General features: G+C 37.4%; 1 protein-coding gene across 1 annotated transcript; it reads left to right on the top strand.

Moving 5' to 3' along the window:
* The first annotated feature begins 589 nt into the window (after window positions 1–589).
* LOC581205 (ubiquitin carboxyl-terminal hydrolase 22) lies at window positions 590–18,825 on the top strand. Its single transcript, XM_030984004.1, has 13 exons — window positions 590–1,094; window positions 1,816–1,948; window positions 2,494–2,607; window positions 3,881–3,985; window positions 5,603–5,775; window positions 6,709–6,856; window positions 8,233–8,335; window positions 9,128–9,270; window positions 10,351–10,453; window positions 11,458–11,584; window positions 12,279–12,433; window positions 13,174–13,323; window positions 14,099–18,825. Exons 1-13 carry the CDS (start codon window positions 975–977, stop codon window positions 14,139–14,141), a joined length of 1,617 nt encoding a protein of 538 aa, XP_030839864.1. The 5' UTR covers window positions 590–974; the 3' UTR covers window positions 14,142–18,825.
* Window positions 18,826–19,678: the final 853 nt, after the last annotated feature.

Raw genomic sequence — 19,678 nt, 5'->3', positions numbered from 1 at the left:
TATGAGAGTGACGCAATACTTTTGTAGAAGTGGTGACTTAAACAATAATTTTTTGGCAGTCAGGAACATCTTCATTCAAACTGAGATGTGAACTTATAACCAAACGATTCTTTTTTAAATTTGCTATGAGCAGAAGAAATTAATCTTGTGTGTGGTATATTTGTATTAATTTTGGTTTTAAAGGAAGTAAAGAACAAACTTAATGAAATGAAATATTATTATCTGTGAAAGAATAAACCACAATCTTTCCCTTTTCTTTATTTTCTCCCCTCCACTCTGTCTGTGTGTGACTGTTTTAAGGTTTATTAGTCTTTGTCAGCTCTTACCACTTGTATGCATGGGCTGGGTGCATCCCCTCCAGTTTGGGACTGCATGTACAAAATAATTCGGGCTTGTGAGAGATCATCCGAGATGGGTACGGTTTAGGTTTATTGACCCAATCCGGAAGTCAATATACTGTGACTGGGGTACTGCGATTGCGCATTGGAAACAACTTTTCCAACACCTGCGAGAAATGACTCGATAAATATCAGCGGAACGTTATACACACAATACTGTGGTGCACTGTTGAACCTACATAAACGTTATGTACAGCTTATGGCATACACTGTATCACCTGGGGAGCTCATACAGTAACGTACATTCTTATTGTGCGTAATTCATATCGCGTATAACAAGGGAACGCTACTTCAAAACAGACACGTTAGTGGAGTTTAAAAACACTTGCACTAATTGCGAAAGACAGCTTATTATTTCTTTTTATGGATTTTTGAACACAGTGAAGGACCTAGGATCATGATGTAGACCTCGGTTTTGAAATAGGGATTGACCATTTTAGACATCGAGTGATTGAAGTTCGAGCTAGACTGGGCTCGTTACCGGTTAGCAGAGGCTTGACACGCGGAGGAGTGCCCCGCTAGACTACGAAGATACGGAGTCGAGTGGACGAAGCCAACGGGCAGCCGCTGCTTAGTATGAGCTTATCGGGCTGCCCGCACGTAGCTGCCTTCAAGAAGAGCAAAGGAACAAAGCCGTTTAGAATTATTCAAGCTTTCTTTGTGTCATGTAGCTCTGTCGAAAATGTTAAGAGAAAAGTGAGCATTACTTGAGTCCTGTTGATGTATTGTTAGCTTTAAAACAATTGATGCATTAATGATGAATTCAAGAATTGCTGAGATGAAAAACTGAGTGAATTCAGCAGCGTTATTGTTTCCTTAGATCATGTTTCGTGAATGAAGAAATAATGTATTTCAGCAATCTCTCATTCTCTTGTATATATCCTAGCTGTAATAATAATAATGCAACACTTTCTTAGTTTGATGACGTATCTACATGTATGAGTGTTGATCCTGAAGATAATGCCATCGAATTTTGATAGTCACTTCACTTTACTTACCATCGTCTAGATAGACTAAGTTACAGAAGTTAGTCTAGTCTATATGCATTTTGTTATACCTCAGTAGTCAGTCGCACCGCCAAACCGACTCCAAACTGAATCTAAACTGATCGATCCATTGCCATCGGGGGTAACGTGACAGATTGTTCACTCTGTAGTTGATCTACATCTATGCCCCGTTTCATAAAACTTATTATCAATAGCAAATTCTAAATTTCTATGGAAAATTTGCAATCAGTCAATCATATGCCAGGATTTCAGTAGCTTATAACAGATATTGTAACTTGTTATTGATTACAATTTTTATGAAACGGGGTCCTGGTGTCGGTCTTGTTGGTGTGACTAAGGTATTAAGTACCAGTATTAATCCTTTGACTATGGAGTATGGTTTCTTTCTGTGTCTTTTTTTCTTTGCTCAGGCTCGGGCAGGTAGCTGTCACGTATGCCAGCAGTGTAACCAACGTCTTCATGCGTGCCTAACTTGTGTGTTCTTCGGCTGCTACACCATGGGCCATATACAAGACCATGCCAGATCCACCAAGCACAATCTTGGTAGGTTCATAGAGAGAGAGAGAGAGAGAGTCAATACCAACAACATCTGAGGAGAGAATGGATGCAGGATTCTCTGCTGGAGCTTCTTTACCCTTGTCTGAATGGAGTAAAAGATATGAATGTTTTCCTTCGGTCGATATCAACAGAGAGAAAGGATTAAATTTGTTTATCCCTTAGTCCAATTGAGTGAAATAGGGTATTGTAGCATCTTAAGGGCGGGAGTAGTTTGGGAGGATCAAAGTTATTTTGCAGGTTGACAGCCTGCTTTGTGATATTAGATACCCTTGTCAATACCCTTACCTGGATATTTTACCCTTGATTGTGGAGAGGGGGGGGGGGGGGGGGGGGGAAGGGGGATCTGAAGTTCTCCACACTTGCTGTGAGTACCAAGTGTGCAATCTCTAAGAGGGTGTATACAACTTTATTGAATGTCTCTATAAACAATACCTTTTGCATCTGTGTCATAAAGTAAGGGTCTTTATTGTTTTGATTTATTCACATCAGTAAGACATTTCCTTTCACCTATCGTTGTTTGTTACTTACAGCCGTAGACATGACTCACGGGACAGTTTTCTGTGTGCCGTGTGGAGACTACGTCTACGACTCTGAGTTTGAACAGATATCACAGGAGGAGAGATTAAATTGTTCAAAATTCCATGGTATGTATATACAACGCATGGAGAATTCTCTCTAAAGGGTTGTTCACATATTCCGGGGTCAACCGCTGCAGTTTACTGTGGCAGATCTTTTTAGAACTACTGGGGGGTGTTTCACAAAGACTAAGATCGACTTAAAAGTCGATCTTAGTTTTTTGTGAAACACTCCCCAGGTATATGCATGGCAAGTGGGGATGGAATTAGAAGCTGTGTGCAACAAAGATCCTACTGGTACTCTCTTATCTATGAGATCTACATGTATACAACAATTGAGTGTGGTACACTTGATTTTTTTTGAAGGGTTTTGATCCAACCAGGTTCTGTTTAATTGGAGAATCCCTGTAAAAGTTTTCTGGAAAATTCCTGAGGGAACACTGAAAAGAAATTAGAACGTGACGCACATGTGCGCTATATAAGAAGCCACCATTATTATTATTATTATTATTATTATTATATTCTACCTATGGATGCGTAGATCAGATTGTGTTGGATTTGTTTAACCTGTTGCCTACTGGAGCGGGGTGGTTCCTATAGTAAACCTATGGGTAATATGTTAAATTGGTTGTCAATGGGTTCAGTCAGTTTAGAGAATCTGATTTGAATTTTTAAAAAAAATGAGGAACTTTTATCAACTCTGACTGTAGACAACCAACTAGTAAAAGCAAATTTTTTGAAATAATACCGGTTAATTTACCATTAGGTTTACATTTTGTATAGTTTGTATTTTCATAGAATGCAACCGAAGGATAGGCAAGTTTTCCACAGACTCTGTGACCTCTGCTTATCAGAGTAACAATGAAACTGCAGTGGTTTAGAATGTTGTATGACACATGCTCCAGCAACAATTACATACAGTAACTGAATTCCTAAATTTAACCCTTTCTCTAAACCTAGCCCTATCCCTTATCCAGAGTTCAACACTAACAGGTGCCTGGAACACATAGGCACCTACAATTTAAGTCTGGACACCTAAATTTCAAAATTCTAGCATAGGGCTAATGCATACAGACACTACTTCCAAAAAGCATCTAGACGATCTAGCCCATGAGCCCTATCTTATCCTTAACCTAATTGCATCCTTATCCTTAGTGTTAACCAAATTCCAACTCTAACCCTAACCTGATACTGTACCTTTAGTTGAAATAAAACCCAGAGGAATTGTCGCAGGAGCAATTGTTGGATCACCTTTTGAGAAACCTCAGGGAATCTTGAATGTCCTTGTTGAAATTGCTGCAGTGATGTGTTGAAACGGTTTCTCTGTATTTCCTGTTGACAGGTTCTAGTGTTCAAGGCTTCTCTGCATGGGAAGCCACAGGCTATGAGATAGAGCTTCTCAGGAGGAACCCTACCAGAAAGAAAGTATCAGGAAGCTCTACAATAGGTAAGACACAGCAGGAGGGGGGGGGGGGGGGGGGGGGACATGGGGTTGCAGGGGAGGGGTGGAATGTGATGATCGTCATTTTACACAAAGTTGGCCCACTGTGGGCTTCAAACAGACTTCAAACAAACTTTCTTACAAACAGAAAGAAAGTATTCAGAAGCTCTACAATATGTACATCACCTCAGAAGGGGAGGGGGTGGGGGGGGGGGCAAATGGATGGAGGGAGACAGAAAATAGGGTTGCGGGGGAGGATGGGGTGTGGTGATCATGTGGAGCCAAAAGGCTGTCATCTCACATCATTTCACTCACAGTTAGTCTGCTTTTGGCTTCAAACAGACTTTAAACAACCTTCCTTACAAACAGAAAGAAAGTGTTAAGAAGCTCTACAATAGGTAGGCCATTCAGGGTACTTGAGAGCTCTGGGACATGATTGTATGATAGTCAAAAGGGCTTTACTACATTAAGTACCTATTAAGGTCCTTTAGACTCTAGGCAGACAATTGATGTTAATCATTCAATGGAGTTACAGTATACAAAGGAATAGAAGAAGCTCTACAATAGGTGGGTCAATCAATCAAGGTGAAAGCAGGACAAAGAAGTGGAGGAAACTGAAAGAGAATGAGTAGCAAATATACTCTTCCAGAACCAGAATTATGCTCAGCTGTTTTTTCTACTCCACTGTGGAAAAGAATTCATTGATTTAAGTTGGGAAAAATCAGATGGATTTTCATTATATTTTTGTCTCAAATTTTATTTTTTCTGATCATAGTTCAAAAATATAGTAATATATTCAATATTAAGGAGGATAATTTTCTTTTAGGAACCCCATCGTCAGCATCTTACAAGGGGTTACTGTGGTTAGGATGAGACCTCCAATTCTAGTCTCGAGCATCCTCCTCATTTAGACCAAACTTACTGCTCTCTTTCTTTCTTCACCATTTCTTTCCTTGAAATCTTCAGTCTTTCTTTCCCTCTAATGTCATCCACTTCAGATCCCACACCTTTTTTCCACTCTCCGTGGCAACTAGCCTGCCGGCAACATACTGCATGTCATATTTGATGGCGTGTCCGTAGATGATAATCACCATCAGTTGTTGCCATGTTGGGCAAATGTTTGTTAATTTGTGGGTCAATTAAAGCTACTTTTGTACAAGAAATATCAGATTAAAAGTACTAATTTGTCTGTAATTATATGAGCTCGGTTTGAAAATTGCCGTAAAACAAGCAAGATTTCATCACAATTTTCTGTATTCTACTCATTCAGTTCAACCTAACCGCTGATCTAAATATAGTTTAACACAGGACACTTTAGACCTCACACTAACTTCCTATTAAACCCAATTTTGAACAACGGCTTTAGCCAAGCGTCCGGTATAAATTACAGGCAAAAGAGTTGTATTATTTTTTTAAAGAGATAGCTCCTTTCCAGCTCTCCAGAACTGAATTAGTAAGCATTCCTGTGTATCCTGTTTTATTTTATTTTTTACTAAGGAGTATGCAAAACACTTGAATGCATCAATTTGTATCCGTGAGTACTATATGTCTTTTACACATCATATGTGTTTGTGATTGAAGCAAACTGAACTATTTCTCTTGTATTCTTTTCTTCCTTCCCAGGTCTACGGGGGCTGATCAACCTAGGTAACACATGTTTCATGAATTGCATCGTTCAGGCTCTGACCCACACTCCTCTTCTCAGGGACTTCTTCCTTTCAGACAAGCATCACTGTGAAAACGAACGCAGTAGAGATAATTGTCTTGTGTGTGAAATGACCAGGGTATTTCAGGAGGTAAAAAGCTTTCTAGCCCCCCCCCCCCCCTTCCCCCGGAAACTTGCCCCCTATGACAATTACCCTCTAGGATAATCACTCTGTATGTATGTGTGTATGAGGAGGGGGTTGAACATGATATCCTGTCTTTTGGCAATTGTCTTCGGAAGTGATTGTCCAAGGGGGTAATTATCCTGGGGGGGGGGGGGGTAATTTTCAGGGGGATAATGCCCTCCAGGGGAGGGGGGTGGTTGTCATTGGGGAGTAATTTCCGGGGGGAGGGGAATTGTCTGGGGGGGGGGGGGGGGGGGTAATTGTCCTGATATGATTTTTGTGTAATTATATACCCAGTCAAAGTTCAAGTATACAATACCGGATGCAAATGGTCCTTCATTCTGCTAAAATCATTCTACAAAACTTGCAGACCCCATGTTTAAAAAAAAAAAGAAGGAATGCAGATAAGAAAGCCTAACATTTAAGATTAAGACATAATCAGAGATATTTATATTTTTTCTTAAACTGACATTTTCAAAATGGGCAGTATCAGAGTCAGATTTAATGCAATCATCTAAATGAATGGCAATGCTCCTCACTTCTTACTATGGTTATTGTGTGTCTGACTAAATTTAGGCAATTAGTGCCTTTCTTGACTTTTTTAGATTCCACACCGATTGCAATCACATCTTCCTCTTTGTGATAGGGCTGCATTACAAAAAGATTACAGGGAAGGAAGATCTCTAGCAAAAGGAATCTAAAGTATTTGAGAATGTACTGTACCTACAAATTTTTGACTGTTTTGACAATCATTATTTTGTTGCTGTAATGCATGTAGCATATCAAACAAAGCATTAATGTACCAATCCACCCACTTGTAACTACACAGGATTCTTATGTTTATTAGGACTCCAAAGAGGAAACTAACAATGCATTGATTTTGTGTTTGAATCTGTTCAGTTCTATTCTGGAATCCGCTCAGTGCACATTCCTTATCGGTTACTACATCTGGTTTGGACTCATGCAAGGCATCTAGCTGGCTACGAGCAGCAAGATGCCCATGAATTCTTCATTGCTGCATTAGATGTCTTACACAGACATTGTAAAGGTAGGAATTATTATACAAACGATGCATGAGCATGAATTCATTATACTATCTATCCGCACTCAAGTTGTGTGTATCTATTGCACGTAGCCTTTGGGCTGAGTGCGATAGATACACACAGCATCAACGAGGGCGGATAGATCGTATAATGAACGAATGAAAACATGCATCATTTGTTTTATACGACGAAACTCCTAGATCCTTGTTATTTGATGTAAAAAGAATTCATTCAAGATTGATTCATGACAGTATGTGACTGAAAAATAAATCTCAAGTTTAATAAGGCTTAATTTAGTGCACACACATATCTATTGATATAGCAAGCCCACTTACCTCTATACCCATTTACGCATAGTGCTGCGCAAGAATAGGCTCATATATGCACATGCAGTATTAACGCTCTAACCTCTACATGCACTACAACGCACTAAAAAAGCCTGCAATAGGACTGGAAAATATTGCACGCTTTTTCATGAAATAGCGTGCAATAGGCTCAGTAAATGAATCACATGTGACCGGGCATGACCAATCATTTGATTAGGATCTGGGAGTGTGTTGTATAAAGTGTAAACTTGACATACCAGGGCTCCGTCTTACAAATAGTTGTGATTAATTGCAACTATGAACATAAGTGATAGGAGACTGCAAACTTGTGATTGATTCAGTATTGATTCAGATCAATCACAACTCTTAAAGACAGGACCCTGTCATATTATAGTAGATATAGTGATGATAACTGTTATTTATATCACGCCTTACTAGTTACTTAGCCATCCTCTTAAAGCACTTTCCAGCGTGTTAGTATCCGGGTTGTTGGATTGAATTGCATCCTGTAATGGTGATGCTAACTCTGCACAGTTTCTTGCTGCAAAAAACTGCTGTAACCATTAGAATGTTTCATGTTGCGACAGATCCCCATTTACATTACCTAAATTCTGCACTTCAGAGTTATTTGTATTTGTAGGCGAAGAGAATGTACTTTGACTTTTTGTTTGTTTTGTATTTGTTTCTTTGCTCAAATGACATTCTTCTGATTCCTCAATAGGCTCTTTTTGTAATGTAACCCAATTTTAACGCATACGTCTTTGTGAAGTGCCTCGATACAAATTATTGAATTCACCTGTTACGATAATTGTATTTTAATAGTCAGAATGCGAATTGCATATATTAGTTGTTGCTAAGTTGCTGTTGCCCTACCTACCCATGTAAAATATGCAATTTGCATACTGATTTTTGAAATACAATTACATGTTACAGGTGAGGAAATAATTTCTATCAAGGCACTTCTCAATGACATATTATTTAAAATTTGGCTACATTATGAAAACGGCTTATTGTACATATTATCGTTCGTTAATTACTTTTTTGCTTTTATCCAGGGCACAATGGAGCTTCAGGCAATAACCCAAATCATTGCAATTGTATCATTGACCAAATCTTCACTGGAGGGCTGCAGTCTGATGTAACTTGCCAAGCATGCAAGTAAGTCTCATTACAAGTCATCGCTATAAAAAATGAAGAAAAAAAAAATCATTCGTTGAGATCTTGAAGGGTTTTAAGCCCATCTGTACTAGTTTGGCTAGGAGGGGTTAGACCACCTAGGAAGGTCACTGACAGGTGGCTTTCTCATCTTCTCAGCTCTCAATTAATTAACATTTGAAAAGAGGATCATGGGGAACCAATGGTCACCGATTAGACATTGTTTTCGATATAGAGGGAGCAAGTAGCTACAAGTAGTACAGTGGGCCTTTAACTTCACTCGTATACTTTGTTGATTGCCTTCTGCTCTCAACAGAAGATATATGAAAACTTAAATATAATAATATGGTTTGTTTGGTTTGGGTTGGTTGGATGTTTTTTTTTTACCTGACTGCAAAGAAAGCATGTGTATGCTTGTACTTGTAAGTAAGCAACCAGGGGACCGATGGCTTTAAGTCCTCTTTGAGAGACTTGGTAATGAGGATTAATGCCTTACCAAAGGGCACTAATGTATTGACTTTGTTTCAAACCCGGGACCTCCCGGTTACGAGACCACTGCTTTACCACTGAGCCATTAATGGAAAGGATGTCAATGCAAAATAAGTATAAAATTAGTTCGGTAAGAATCCTTACAATATTGGATTTGGGTGCGTCCCTTTGCAAAAGTTGATATAAACTAGCAAGTAATAAATCTTGTTTAAGAGTGATTTATGGCGATGATAAGCTATGGATGTTAAGCTATGAATTGATTTGTTGTTCTGATATCCTTCTTCACTTCCCATCTTTTCTCTTCAGGGGTATATCAACAACAGTAGATCCATTTTGGGATATATCTCTGGACCTGGGGCCGTCTAGTAGTAGCAATAGTGCTCCCCTGCCTGTTCCCATCATCGTACCCACCCCTCTACCAGACTTCTCATTAGACAGTAACTCTTCAGGTAAGACCAGGCTCCCTGAGGATATCCTAGCGAACACCTCACATTTTATCAGGGCCGAGGGCTCTGTTTCATGAAACATGAAAAGAACCATGCCAGGGGGGTGTTTCACAAATATTCTAGGTCGAACTTAACTCTAAGTTGGACTAAAAAATTATGGAGAGCCATTTGTAGCCTTAAACTAAAATATATTCAAAAGCAAAAATTCAAGTATTTAAGACTTTTTATAAATTCCACAGCAAGAACATGAATTCTCTCATGATAATAAAAAATATGAATGATTTGAATCAACATTTTATGCCTTTTAAAATTACATATACAAAATATTTTCAAAGGTGCTAACAGCTTTCCATAATTGTTAAGTCGTCTTACAGATTAGTTCAACTTAGGATCTTTGTTAACCACCTCCCTGATATTAGAAGAAATTATATTTTTATCAGATATAAAAATAATGGAACTTTTTTGTTGTTCTTCAATTCTAGATTGAGGTTCATGATAATCTTATGCATACAGTTAAATCAAAATTGAATGTTGTTGTTGGTTAGCCTCTCAGGAGGAGAAAGACCAATTCACTTTCAGATCAAGGACAGTCTTGTAACTGGTTAGAACTGGTTAGATGTCACCGCAATAATGGTCTGATCGGGCAGGCTGATCCAACTCCAATGTTTGGTTTAAAGTGGGTCACATGAAATGCATTACTTCAACTATCCACTTGACCGGGCATCTTCATGCATTAGAGAAAAAAGTGCATGTTTTCTGAGAACGTGATCACTAAAACTTTGCAGGAGGTCCTAAGCCTACGTGGGTCATTTGCACAAGCAAATACTGTATGTTCAAAGGGACAGGTCAGGCAGGCCATTTCGTACTGACTGCCGAGATCACTAAATGCAAAGAAAAATGTGTTATACATGTCTGTTTGTATAGTAAGTAGGAGATAACAGTTGAGGAATGTTTAATGGTCTTCAAATATATTCATTTATTATGGTCTTCAAATGAATTCATTAATCATGGTGTGCAAATATAATGATTAATTATGGTCTTTAAATAAATGCATTAAATCTTGGTGCTTGACTTTGTTTGCAGGTTCCAGTACTAGTAGTAGCAGTCTCCACAATGGTGACTCAGGCCTTATGTCACCCCCTGGGTTTGATGACGTACCACATTCCCTCGATGATTGCTTACGAAGGTACGTACATGCTTCCAAGCCAAGCTAGGTTCTATATGGATACAAATCGATTAGATGATTGCTTTTAAAGGCCTAAAAAAGAAGATGTTGTATTGCCCTTTAGGTGCCAAATCATGGGTCAGAAATCTTTTTTTTTTGTAAACCTTTTTTTCTTTTTCTTTTCTCCCTATTTGGGCTGATAGTCTCATTTCTAAATGCTTGAATATTTTGTTATTCATTAAACATTTTGTTCTTCATTAAACATTTTGTTCTTCTAAAATAACGGTTTAAAAAAAAAAGCCAAAAAAAAAGCCATAGATTTCAAGATTTTTGGGTCAGTCACAAAGGGCAATTCAACATCTTTTTTGTTAACGCCTGATAGAATGCATCGGTACTTACTCTTTAAAATGATGTTTGTATTCATTTTGGTGATAAGACAGAGTATGCTACAAAATGAAAATTTGAGTTCTCCTGGAAACTTGAAAAGCTTGCTTTAATAGCAACAAATAATGTCTCAGCAATTCAGATATGCTTCTTGAGGAAACGTATTCCACTCCAAAAGTCTATGCATAGACAGAGTTTCAAACAAGAAATCAATGGCATGTTCCCTTAGCACCCTCTTGATCTCATTGACTGATTTCAAAATAAGTGAAGTAAGTGCAATAGAGACGTACCAGCCATTAATTTGAATGTGGTAGATTTCTTCAGCACATTGCTTTATTGCCTTTGTCCAAAATATGTATATGTCCAAGACATTTTACCTTTACCACTCTTCTTAAAATGACATTGCCTTTGTTCTTCTTCTTCTTCCACTTAAGTGCTGCTTCAAGGTGATGAAGATAAACGCACTGGTTGTGTTTGTGTATGTGGAGACTTTCACATATCCTGTTATTCCACATTTTAACTTTTTGTTCTTATTGTGCAGGTGCATATATACATATGTAAGATACATGAGATGATGAGATACATGAGATGATACTGGTAAAGGTGTTTTAAACATGTGACTTGTTTTTCTTTCTTTCTAGATTTACCCGTCCAGAGTATTTGGGCAGCAGTGCAAAGATTAAATGCAGTGTTTGTCAGAACTATCAGGAATCTACCAAGCAACTCACCATGAAGACGCTACCGCTGGTTGCATGCTTTCATCTCAAGGTAGGAGATCACCTTTCACTATCGCACACAATCCAAAGTAGAATAAGTCTGTTTGGAGCCAAAGCGGGCTGTTAACTCTGGTTTCATGAGCAAAGATCCTAAGTAAAACGTAACTCTAAGAGGCTGTTCACACCGCAAAGAGATAGCGCAGTCTATCGTAGCACCCCCTTTTTTCTAGCGCGCGCTAAACCGCGCTATCTCTCGTGGACCACCTCCAAGAGGTGCTCCAGTGGCACGCCGTTTTGGCTCGCCGTGGCTCGCTGTTGGGCGGACCGAAACGACGTTGTACCTTCCACACCGCAGTGATAGCGCGGTCTAGCATGCGCTATCTCTGCCGGTGTGAACAGCCTCTAAGTTGGACTTTTAAATCATGGAGAGCCAATTGTAGTCTTAAAATGAAATATATTCAAAAGAGAAAATTCAAGTATTTTATACTTTTTATAAATTCCACATGAAGAACATGAAATCTCCTTGATAATAGAAAATATGAATGATTTGAATCAACATTTTATGCCTTTTAAAATAACTTTACAAAACATTTTCATATATGCTAACAGCTTTCCATCATTGTTAAGTCCAACTTAGAGATTAGTTCAACTTAGGATCTTTGTGAAACACCCCCTAGATCTGATAACGTTATATGTATGCATGTTGAAATGTTTTTTCCATTTTGTTGTCTTGTCTTGTTTTGCAGAGATTTGAGCATTCATCAAGGTTTAGGAAAAAGATCTCTACATTCATCTCCTTCCCTCACGAGCTGGATATGACACCATACATGTCGACCCATCGGAGAGCTAATGGTCTAAGTCATCATCCTAGGTCAAACAGAACAACTACCTCAGATAATCAGTAAGTCTTATCTCTAATTGGAGGAGTTAAGACAAGGTCAAAGTTCATCTCTGAAGTCCTATTTATACATAATGCATACCTGCCAACTGAATGGCCAAATATTTTGTTTATTCAAAAAAAAGAAAAGAAGCTGAATCTAGCTTGTTTTACCATGTGCCGGCTGCCTTGAATGGCTGCACCTTCGAGATTTACCGTGTATTGCCAGTTACACTGCCGCTGCATACATGGCTATGGTAAGGCTCTGCTTATTTTCAAATGTTTGCAGGTATGATGATGTGAATAAAACTGCCTATTTTGCAGTAGTAGTTTGTGAAAGAAGTTTATTGTCTCGTGACTGCTGGATGTTAGCTTTACTTCTTTTTCTTCTCTGTCTCCACCTCGCTCTCCCCTTTCCCTTTCCTTCTTATACTCTGCCTCTATCCCCTTTTTCTTCTCTACTCATTCTCCCTATCTCTCTCTCTCTCTCTTTCTCTCTCTCTCTATCCCCTCTCCTCCTATCCTTCTACCCCCATGTCTCTTCCCCTCTTCTGATCTCTCTCTCTCATTCTAATAATACAGTTAATTCTGCATGATTAAAGTCACAAAAGTCAAATTTTCCCTTAGTCAAAACGTGTGTTATTTACACTTCCTCTGTCATATTTTGCGAAAGTCTATATTTTGCAGTCCCAACAGATACGACTTCCGCAGTGTAGTTGACATAAAATATATTTAATTGTCACTTCACTCTCCTTTTCTTGCAGATACTCATTGTTTGCAGTAGTCAACCATCATGGGTCCCTAGAAGCAGGTCATTATACCTGCTATGTCAGGCAACATCAAGATCAGTGGTTCAAATGTGATGATGCCCTCATCACTAAGGCAAGCGTTCATGATGTCCTGCAGAGCGAAGGGTATGTTCGCTTCCATCAGTCACTCTCATCAGCTTTGGCGGGTGTTTCACAAAGATCCTAAGTTGGACTTATCAATTATGAAAAACTGTTAGCATTAATGAAAATATTTTGTACAAGTTATTGTAAAAGGCATAAAATGTTAATTCAAATTATTCATATTTTCTTTTATCAAGGAGATTTCATGTTCTTGATGTGGAATTTATAAAAAGTCGAAAATACTTCAATTTTTGCTTTTAAATATATTTTCTCAAGGCTACAAATGGCTCTCCATAATATTAAAGTCCAACTTAGTTAAGTTTGTCTTAGTTAAGTTCGACTTAGGATCTGTGTGAAACACCCCCTAGCTCTACATTGCTCAGCTAACAAGCCCCAAGATAAAACTTCAGGGCTTGTTTTAGCTATATCAAGAGATATATGATTTTAAAATCATGTAAAGAATGTTTGTATCCCCAAAAATGTTTAGAGTCACATTACAATTAATTGAAAATTTGATTCAGCTTTATTATGATTTGTAAATCTTTTATACAAATAAGGGACATAATCATGATTGTTTTTCAAATACAAAGTGAGATTCCCTCCTTAAAACAAAAAAATATGATGATGGTCTTATTAGGTATTTCTAGTCATGGTAAAGTGCCTCAGCAAACATTAGTTGCAAAATGATGAGTAGATAAACAGTCATTAACATTTACTCTCATAATTTTGATAAAGACAAAACAATTGTTGTTACAATTATTTTGATGAATGCATTTCCAATCTTTGTCTTTTTGTACAGGTACCTCCTCTTCTACCACAAGAGGATTCTGGAGTATGAGTGACACAGGATGACATACTAGCATCTAGTTAGCAAGTATTCTCCACCGCTCCACTCATCAGGACATGTTCGGATGCAATCAAAAACTATTTCAATTTTATTTGTGTGTGAAACTAACTATAAAGGCAAGAGACCATTGAAGAGACGTGAAATATGCTTAGTGGTCGACGAGCTGTAAAATTCTTGTATTGTGGAATTCCAAGCGGGACTGAGTATGTGTTTAATAGCCAGTCTGTCCTACCTTTCTCTGTATGTGCATAAGTCTGTCATCATAATAAAAAATGTTGTCTTCGTTGAATGGATAGCTGAGCACCAAAGCAAAGCACGATTAGTTCACCGTCTTGGCTTCATGTGCTCCTGATGATTCTCATGCTTATGATGAAGAGAAGGCAAGAAATTATTATGAATCGAGGAAAAAAATGTTTACTGTGAATTTAGGTAGACCAAAATGTCGTTAGTGCTGATTCCCCAGCATCGAGACATCTCTACGTTGTCATGTTTGGAAAGGAACCTGAGGTAGATGTCTGCATTGGGGAAAAGATGTTGGAAGGATGGGGGATACGTTGCATCGTTCTGTTTGATACTGAAGGCCATTTCCAACGAGCCAGCAAGCCAGCCAGCCAGCCTAATGCCGCCTATTGGGAACATCCATCACCATTACAAGATTCTCACAGTTAGTAGTGTGGTCTGCTGAAATTTGAGCGGAGTCATCAGGTTGTGTAGCAAAGTAAGAATGGATATTATCCCCCATCCCCCAAATAAAACAATTTTAAAGATGAAAAATAAGCCCTTCTATTTACTGTTTTGTTCTGTTTCTCAGCTTATTTTCCACAAAATCAGTGAAAGTTGCAATGCACTCATTATTTTTTTTGTTTTTTTGGTGTCAGTTTTGGAAAGCAATTAACTCGGTATATTGTGCACAGTTGCATAACACGATTGACGAGAACTACGATATTACCCAGTTTCTGAAGTAACACCTATTATTCCAATGCTTTACAACCAACCCTTTCACTTAGGTCAAGGGAACAGTCCCAAATTGATAGACCAAGCCTATGTAGTCTATGTATTTAATGATTCTCTTGGAATTAAATGTATTTTGTACTTATGAGCATATATATATATTTAGTATTTACTAGGTCTATGGTAACAAGTTACCTATTCCTAGGGTTATTTATACAAGTCATACAGGTAAGCCAGGTTTCTACACAGACTCAATATTCTGTACTTTAAACATATTCACAGCCACATTGTTTATCCAAAGCCAACAAAAAATTGATATGAATGTTTCATTTACCGAGGAATGATATCACTGTCAATATCATTATCAAATCTTTTATACCGCTAATATATCTTTGCCAAATTCCTTATATTGGTGAGTTAGTTTCATTGAAGACAAAAATATTACATATATTGTATTCTTTTAATCATACCAATTTATAGTCAATTCTGTTTGTTATGCTGAAATAGAATGAAGCACAATCAAGGAAGGACCAAGGTAGTTGGATTGGAGAATGTGAATGATGACTCTGTAAAAGTAAATGTTCATGTTAAGTTGTCTCACAATTTAAAGTTTTTTATAGCAATATGATTTGTTTTTTAATTCGTTGTTACAAATGGAGGACCAAAGAAAGAGGGATAATGGCATTTTACCTGGTGCTTGTCAACAATGCTGTATACCTCATTGGTTTTTACTCTCCCACCCCCCTCCCCAACCCCCTCTCTCTCTATATCTCTCTCACTCACTCTCTCTCTCTCTCTCTCTCTCACTCTATCTCTATCTCTATCTCTATCTCTCTCTGTCTGTCACTCTCTCCCTCCTTCACTCCTTGTCTGTCTCTCTCTCTCCTTCTCTGCTGTCTGAAAATTGAATAGACCTACTTCTTTTTGTATTTGACAAAGTTGACATGGAAGTGTTACAAAAGATGGCTCATGGGCTGCCATCCATCCCTGCAGTCGGAGGGCATTGTCATCAAGCTTAGTTTGCACGTAGTACTGACAGTATATCACGGCACCTGAATCATGCATGTGCGTGAAACACAATGTTACGTATAGGGTCTAGTTGGTCTAGTGGTCGCCACTCGCCTCTGAGTTGACCCCTCTGTCTTTGCCCAGAAACGTACTCTGATAGACACCGGTTGCGTCTTTTGGATGGTGACATGAAAAGGACGATCCTCAGACGTAAATGATCATATCCGGTTGACCTTGACCCACAACATGATATAGAATCCCAATTACATAGCTACATTACATGGTCATTGTAGGATAGTCTGTAGCGCTATGCCGTAACTGCATCTTGTTGACCTGACCTATGGTCATTTGAATTAGACCTTGTAAAACACCTGGAAAATCGCAGGGACAGGTTATGCAGAATTTGATATCGATTAAGATAATGAGGTACAGTATTTATTCAATAATTTTGAGTTTGTATCAAACTAAAAAGGGTTAATTAAATATGGATCCTAATGGAGACTTTGTGACTCTTCTCACTCAAATTGCTGCAGGAAATGGTGAGATATTTCTAAGGTATAATTTTTCTTTCCCAATATAATGATTGTTTTCTGTTTGTTTCTTTGTATAAATTTGCATGAATTGTTTATTAATGATATTGGGGGTCCCTTTATACCCACCTTGCCTATGATTTTGATATTTTACTTCATTTTTTTAAATTCTTGTTTTATATTATGATTTTTACATCCTTGTAGAATCAGAAATTCAGTATGAGTAAGTGGTGGATTGATATAAATGAGATCATCAGTCAAACTGGCCATTATATGTAGTTACACTGAATTACTTGCGAGGAAAGGGTGACTATAACTACAATGACATCAGGTTCTTCAGAAAACCTTTACTTTATACATGTAGATTAATTAAAGGCTCTATGTCCTATTTGCAGGCCAACAAAATGAAAAGGTTAAATTCCACTGGCATTTGGAAGATCATACTAATTTAGAGCTTCCCTCAAAACGAAAGGGCTTGAAAATGTCTTTTTGCGGGAAAATATATTTAAGATATTGACCTTTTTAATTGTCTATCCCTGATTTTGAATTTCTGTACTATTTTTTTCTTCTATTTGTTTTGTATCTCAGGTGCTATAAGCATGTACTGATTATATTGTTCTAAGTATTTTGTAATGGTTTTTATTAGAGTACCAAGTATCTCAACACAAATGACTGATTGCAAAGTCCACTTTTATCTCTTCATTGATTTTTATTTTCTCTTTTATTTTCTTCTTAATTTTATTTCTTTTCATGGGCATCAATGAGGATTGTTTGTGAATCCTCTTTTTCAGGCATGGTGGTATCATATACCCCTGAGATATCTGTTATTTTGTTGAACCATTGTTGATGGAGTCTCGTCAATGCAGGACCTAATTATTATTTCAATGCATATGTTTAAAACCAAGTCCTACCAGATGTGAAAGGTACCTGACATTTTTATCTGAGTTGTATTTTGAAAATGGGATAATCCTTGAATTTTTCTATTTGACTTCAAATTTTGAAATCATAATTTATTTTTGTTTTTATTTGTGTTATTTCATTAATTTATTTCATCCACTGCAGAATCCGAGTGGGATAGATCTTTGTCACAATAATGCTACTGAATTCCATCATTTGCGAACAAATTGAAGCCTCAATTTTGTAGATTTGTGGATGATTGGTAATTTATTCTGAATGGTTGAAATGGAAGGGGAAATTATATGTGAAATTAATTTTGCTTGACATGCTCATTCAAAACTCAAAACACCTTTGTTTTTTTAAATCTTGTAATCATGCTAATATCATGACAAGTAACATTTTGCAAAGCATTAGTGAATGTTGAGCAAATAGTCAATATATGTATCTTTTACCACACAAGTGTATTAGAATAACAATATAAACAACTTTTGTAAGAATATCAGTCATTTTTGCCATTAGTATGCACTTTTTGTGTCCTTTGTCTGTCTTACTAATATGCCCTCAAACAAGGCATTTTATCTACAGTTGTCTCTCTCGACCCGGGTTTATTAAGTGACCCATTAACTGATTACATGGTAGGAAGAAATCTCCTTCAATGTGGTGAGAAAGGTCTATAATGGCTGATTTTCACTTTGTTCCATCAGCGAAAAGCACTTCTGCAGATCCAACAAACGTGGTTATGAATACTAAATTTCACGACTTGTTCTGTATGTGTGTTATACATGTATCCCATTTACACAAGTATTAGACTATAAAGGATCATGAAGATAATGATAGGAGTATAGAGAAAGAGGAAAGAGCTATATTGTAATTTAAATTGAGTCAAAACTGGAATTTCCAGCCATCCGCTTTACATAGAGCATTGCTGATGGAAAAAATTGTTTTATTGCTTTTGTATTCTTCAATGGCTGAGACTTAGTCAATCAATTCGCATAGAGCAAAAAAAAAGCTCTTTAATGGATTCCTTCATGACACAATGCTTGATGTCATGCTTGGATTATTGAAATATTGATTTCCATTTTCTTTTGGCAAGAAAAAGATAGGAAAATAATATTTTTTGCATGATATAATATTGATTGTTATGTTATTTTTTGTTGTTACCTGTCTTGTTTTTGCTCTTTAATGATTGAAGAGGTATCCAAATGCATTCAGTAAAGGTAATATCCATTTAAGAAATGGTCAATACTTATTTTGAAATATGACATTAAAATTGAATATGTATATGTCAACTGATTAATGAGTGTCATTGTTGTGGTTATTATTGTGATGATGATGATGAAAGTATTTGGCGTCACCTGTACTTTGGAAGGGAGAAGCAAACTGGATCACTGAGACCTTCGAGTGTCTCCTCCTGGTATAACTGATTAAAGGTGTACAGGTGAACCACTACACTGCAGTTTCTCCCTTACTTGGATCAATGTAAACAATAACATTTCTGAGAGGCAGAAAAAGTACAAAACCAAAGAGTTGGGAGCCCCAAATTCACTCTAAAAAATTTGATGGCCAAATTTCACTTAAATGGTGTAACGATTGACATATAACACTCAACTCTGCAAGGACTCTCAAAATAAATACGCTTGAAGACGAGTATTGATGAAATAATACAAAACTTGTATTATTGTGTTGTACAAAGAAAACATAAATTTTTAATTCTTTCTTTTGGACTCACAGAGTTTTTAAGATTTGGACATGACAGAATGAGATGAAAAATGTGAGATGGGAATAGAGAGAGGAAGGAAGAGAGCTCTTCATAAGGCCTAAAATAAAAACTTGTTGTATTGCCCTTTGCAACCGACCCAAAAATCTGAAAATCTTCGGTCGGCATTTTAAAAAAGTTTTTTTTTAAACCGTTTTTTTATAATTTTTTTTTTATTAATGGTTCAAGTTCAAGTGCATTAAATCAAAATATTCCCAAATTCTCACTTGTCTTCTGCCCTAGTTTCAAAATCCTATGAGCGTAAACATGCAAGTAGACCCTGCCTAGTGTACGTGTTTATACCATGCACTGCACCAGCTAGAAACCAGGGAGATTTGGGAGACGGTCGCTGTTAAGAGTTTTCTACGGAAAGGCTCACAACACTTTTAT

Source organism: Strongylocentrotus purpuratus, unplaced genomic scaffold, assembly GCF_000002235.5.
Source record: "Strongylocentrotus purpuratus isolate Spur 01 unplaced genomic scaffold, Spur_5.0 spur5_scaffold_14, whole genome shotgun sequence".
NCBI classification, from domain to species: Eukaryota; Metazoa; Echinodermata; class Echinoidea; order Camarodonta; family Strongylocentrotidae; genus Strongylocentrotus; species Strongylocentrotus purpuratus.
The sequence above is the reverse complement of the archived record's forward strand: the minus strand, read 5'-3'. Positions and strand labels throughout refer to the sequence as shown.

Coding starts and splice junctions, on each gene's coding strand:
- LOC581205 (XM_030984004.1), top strand. CDS start 975: ATGAGCTTATCGGGCTGCCCGCACGTAGCTGCCTTCAAGAAGAGCAAA. Junction 6,857..8,232: donor CTTACACAGACATTGTAAAG/GTAGGAATTATT, acceptor GCTTTTATCCAG/GGCACAATGGAGCTTCAGGC. Junction 12,434..13,173: donor ACAACTACCTCAGATAATCA/GTAAGTCTTATC, acceptor CTTTTCTTGCAG/ATACTCATTGTTTGCAGTAG.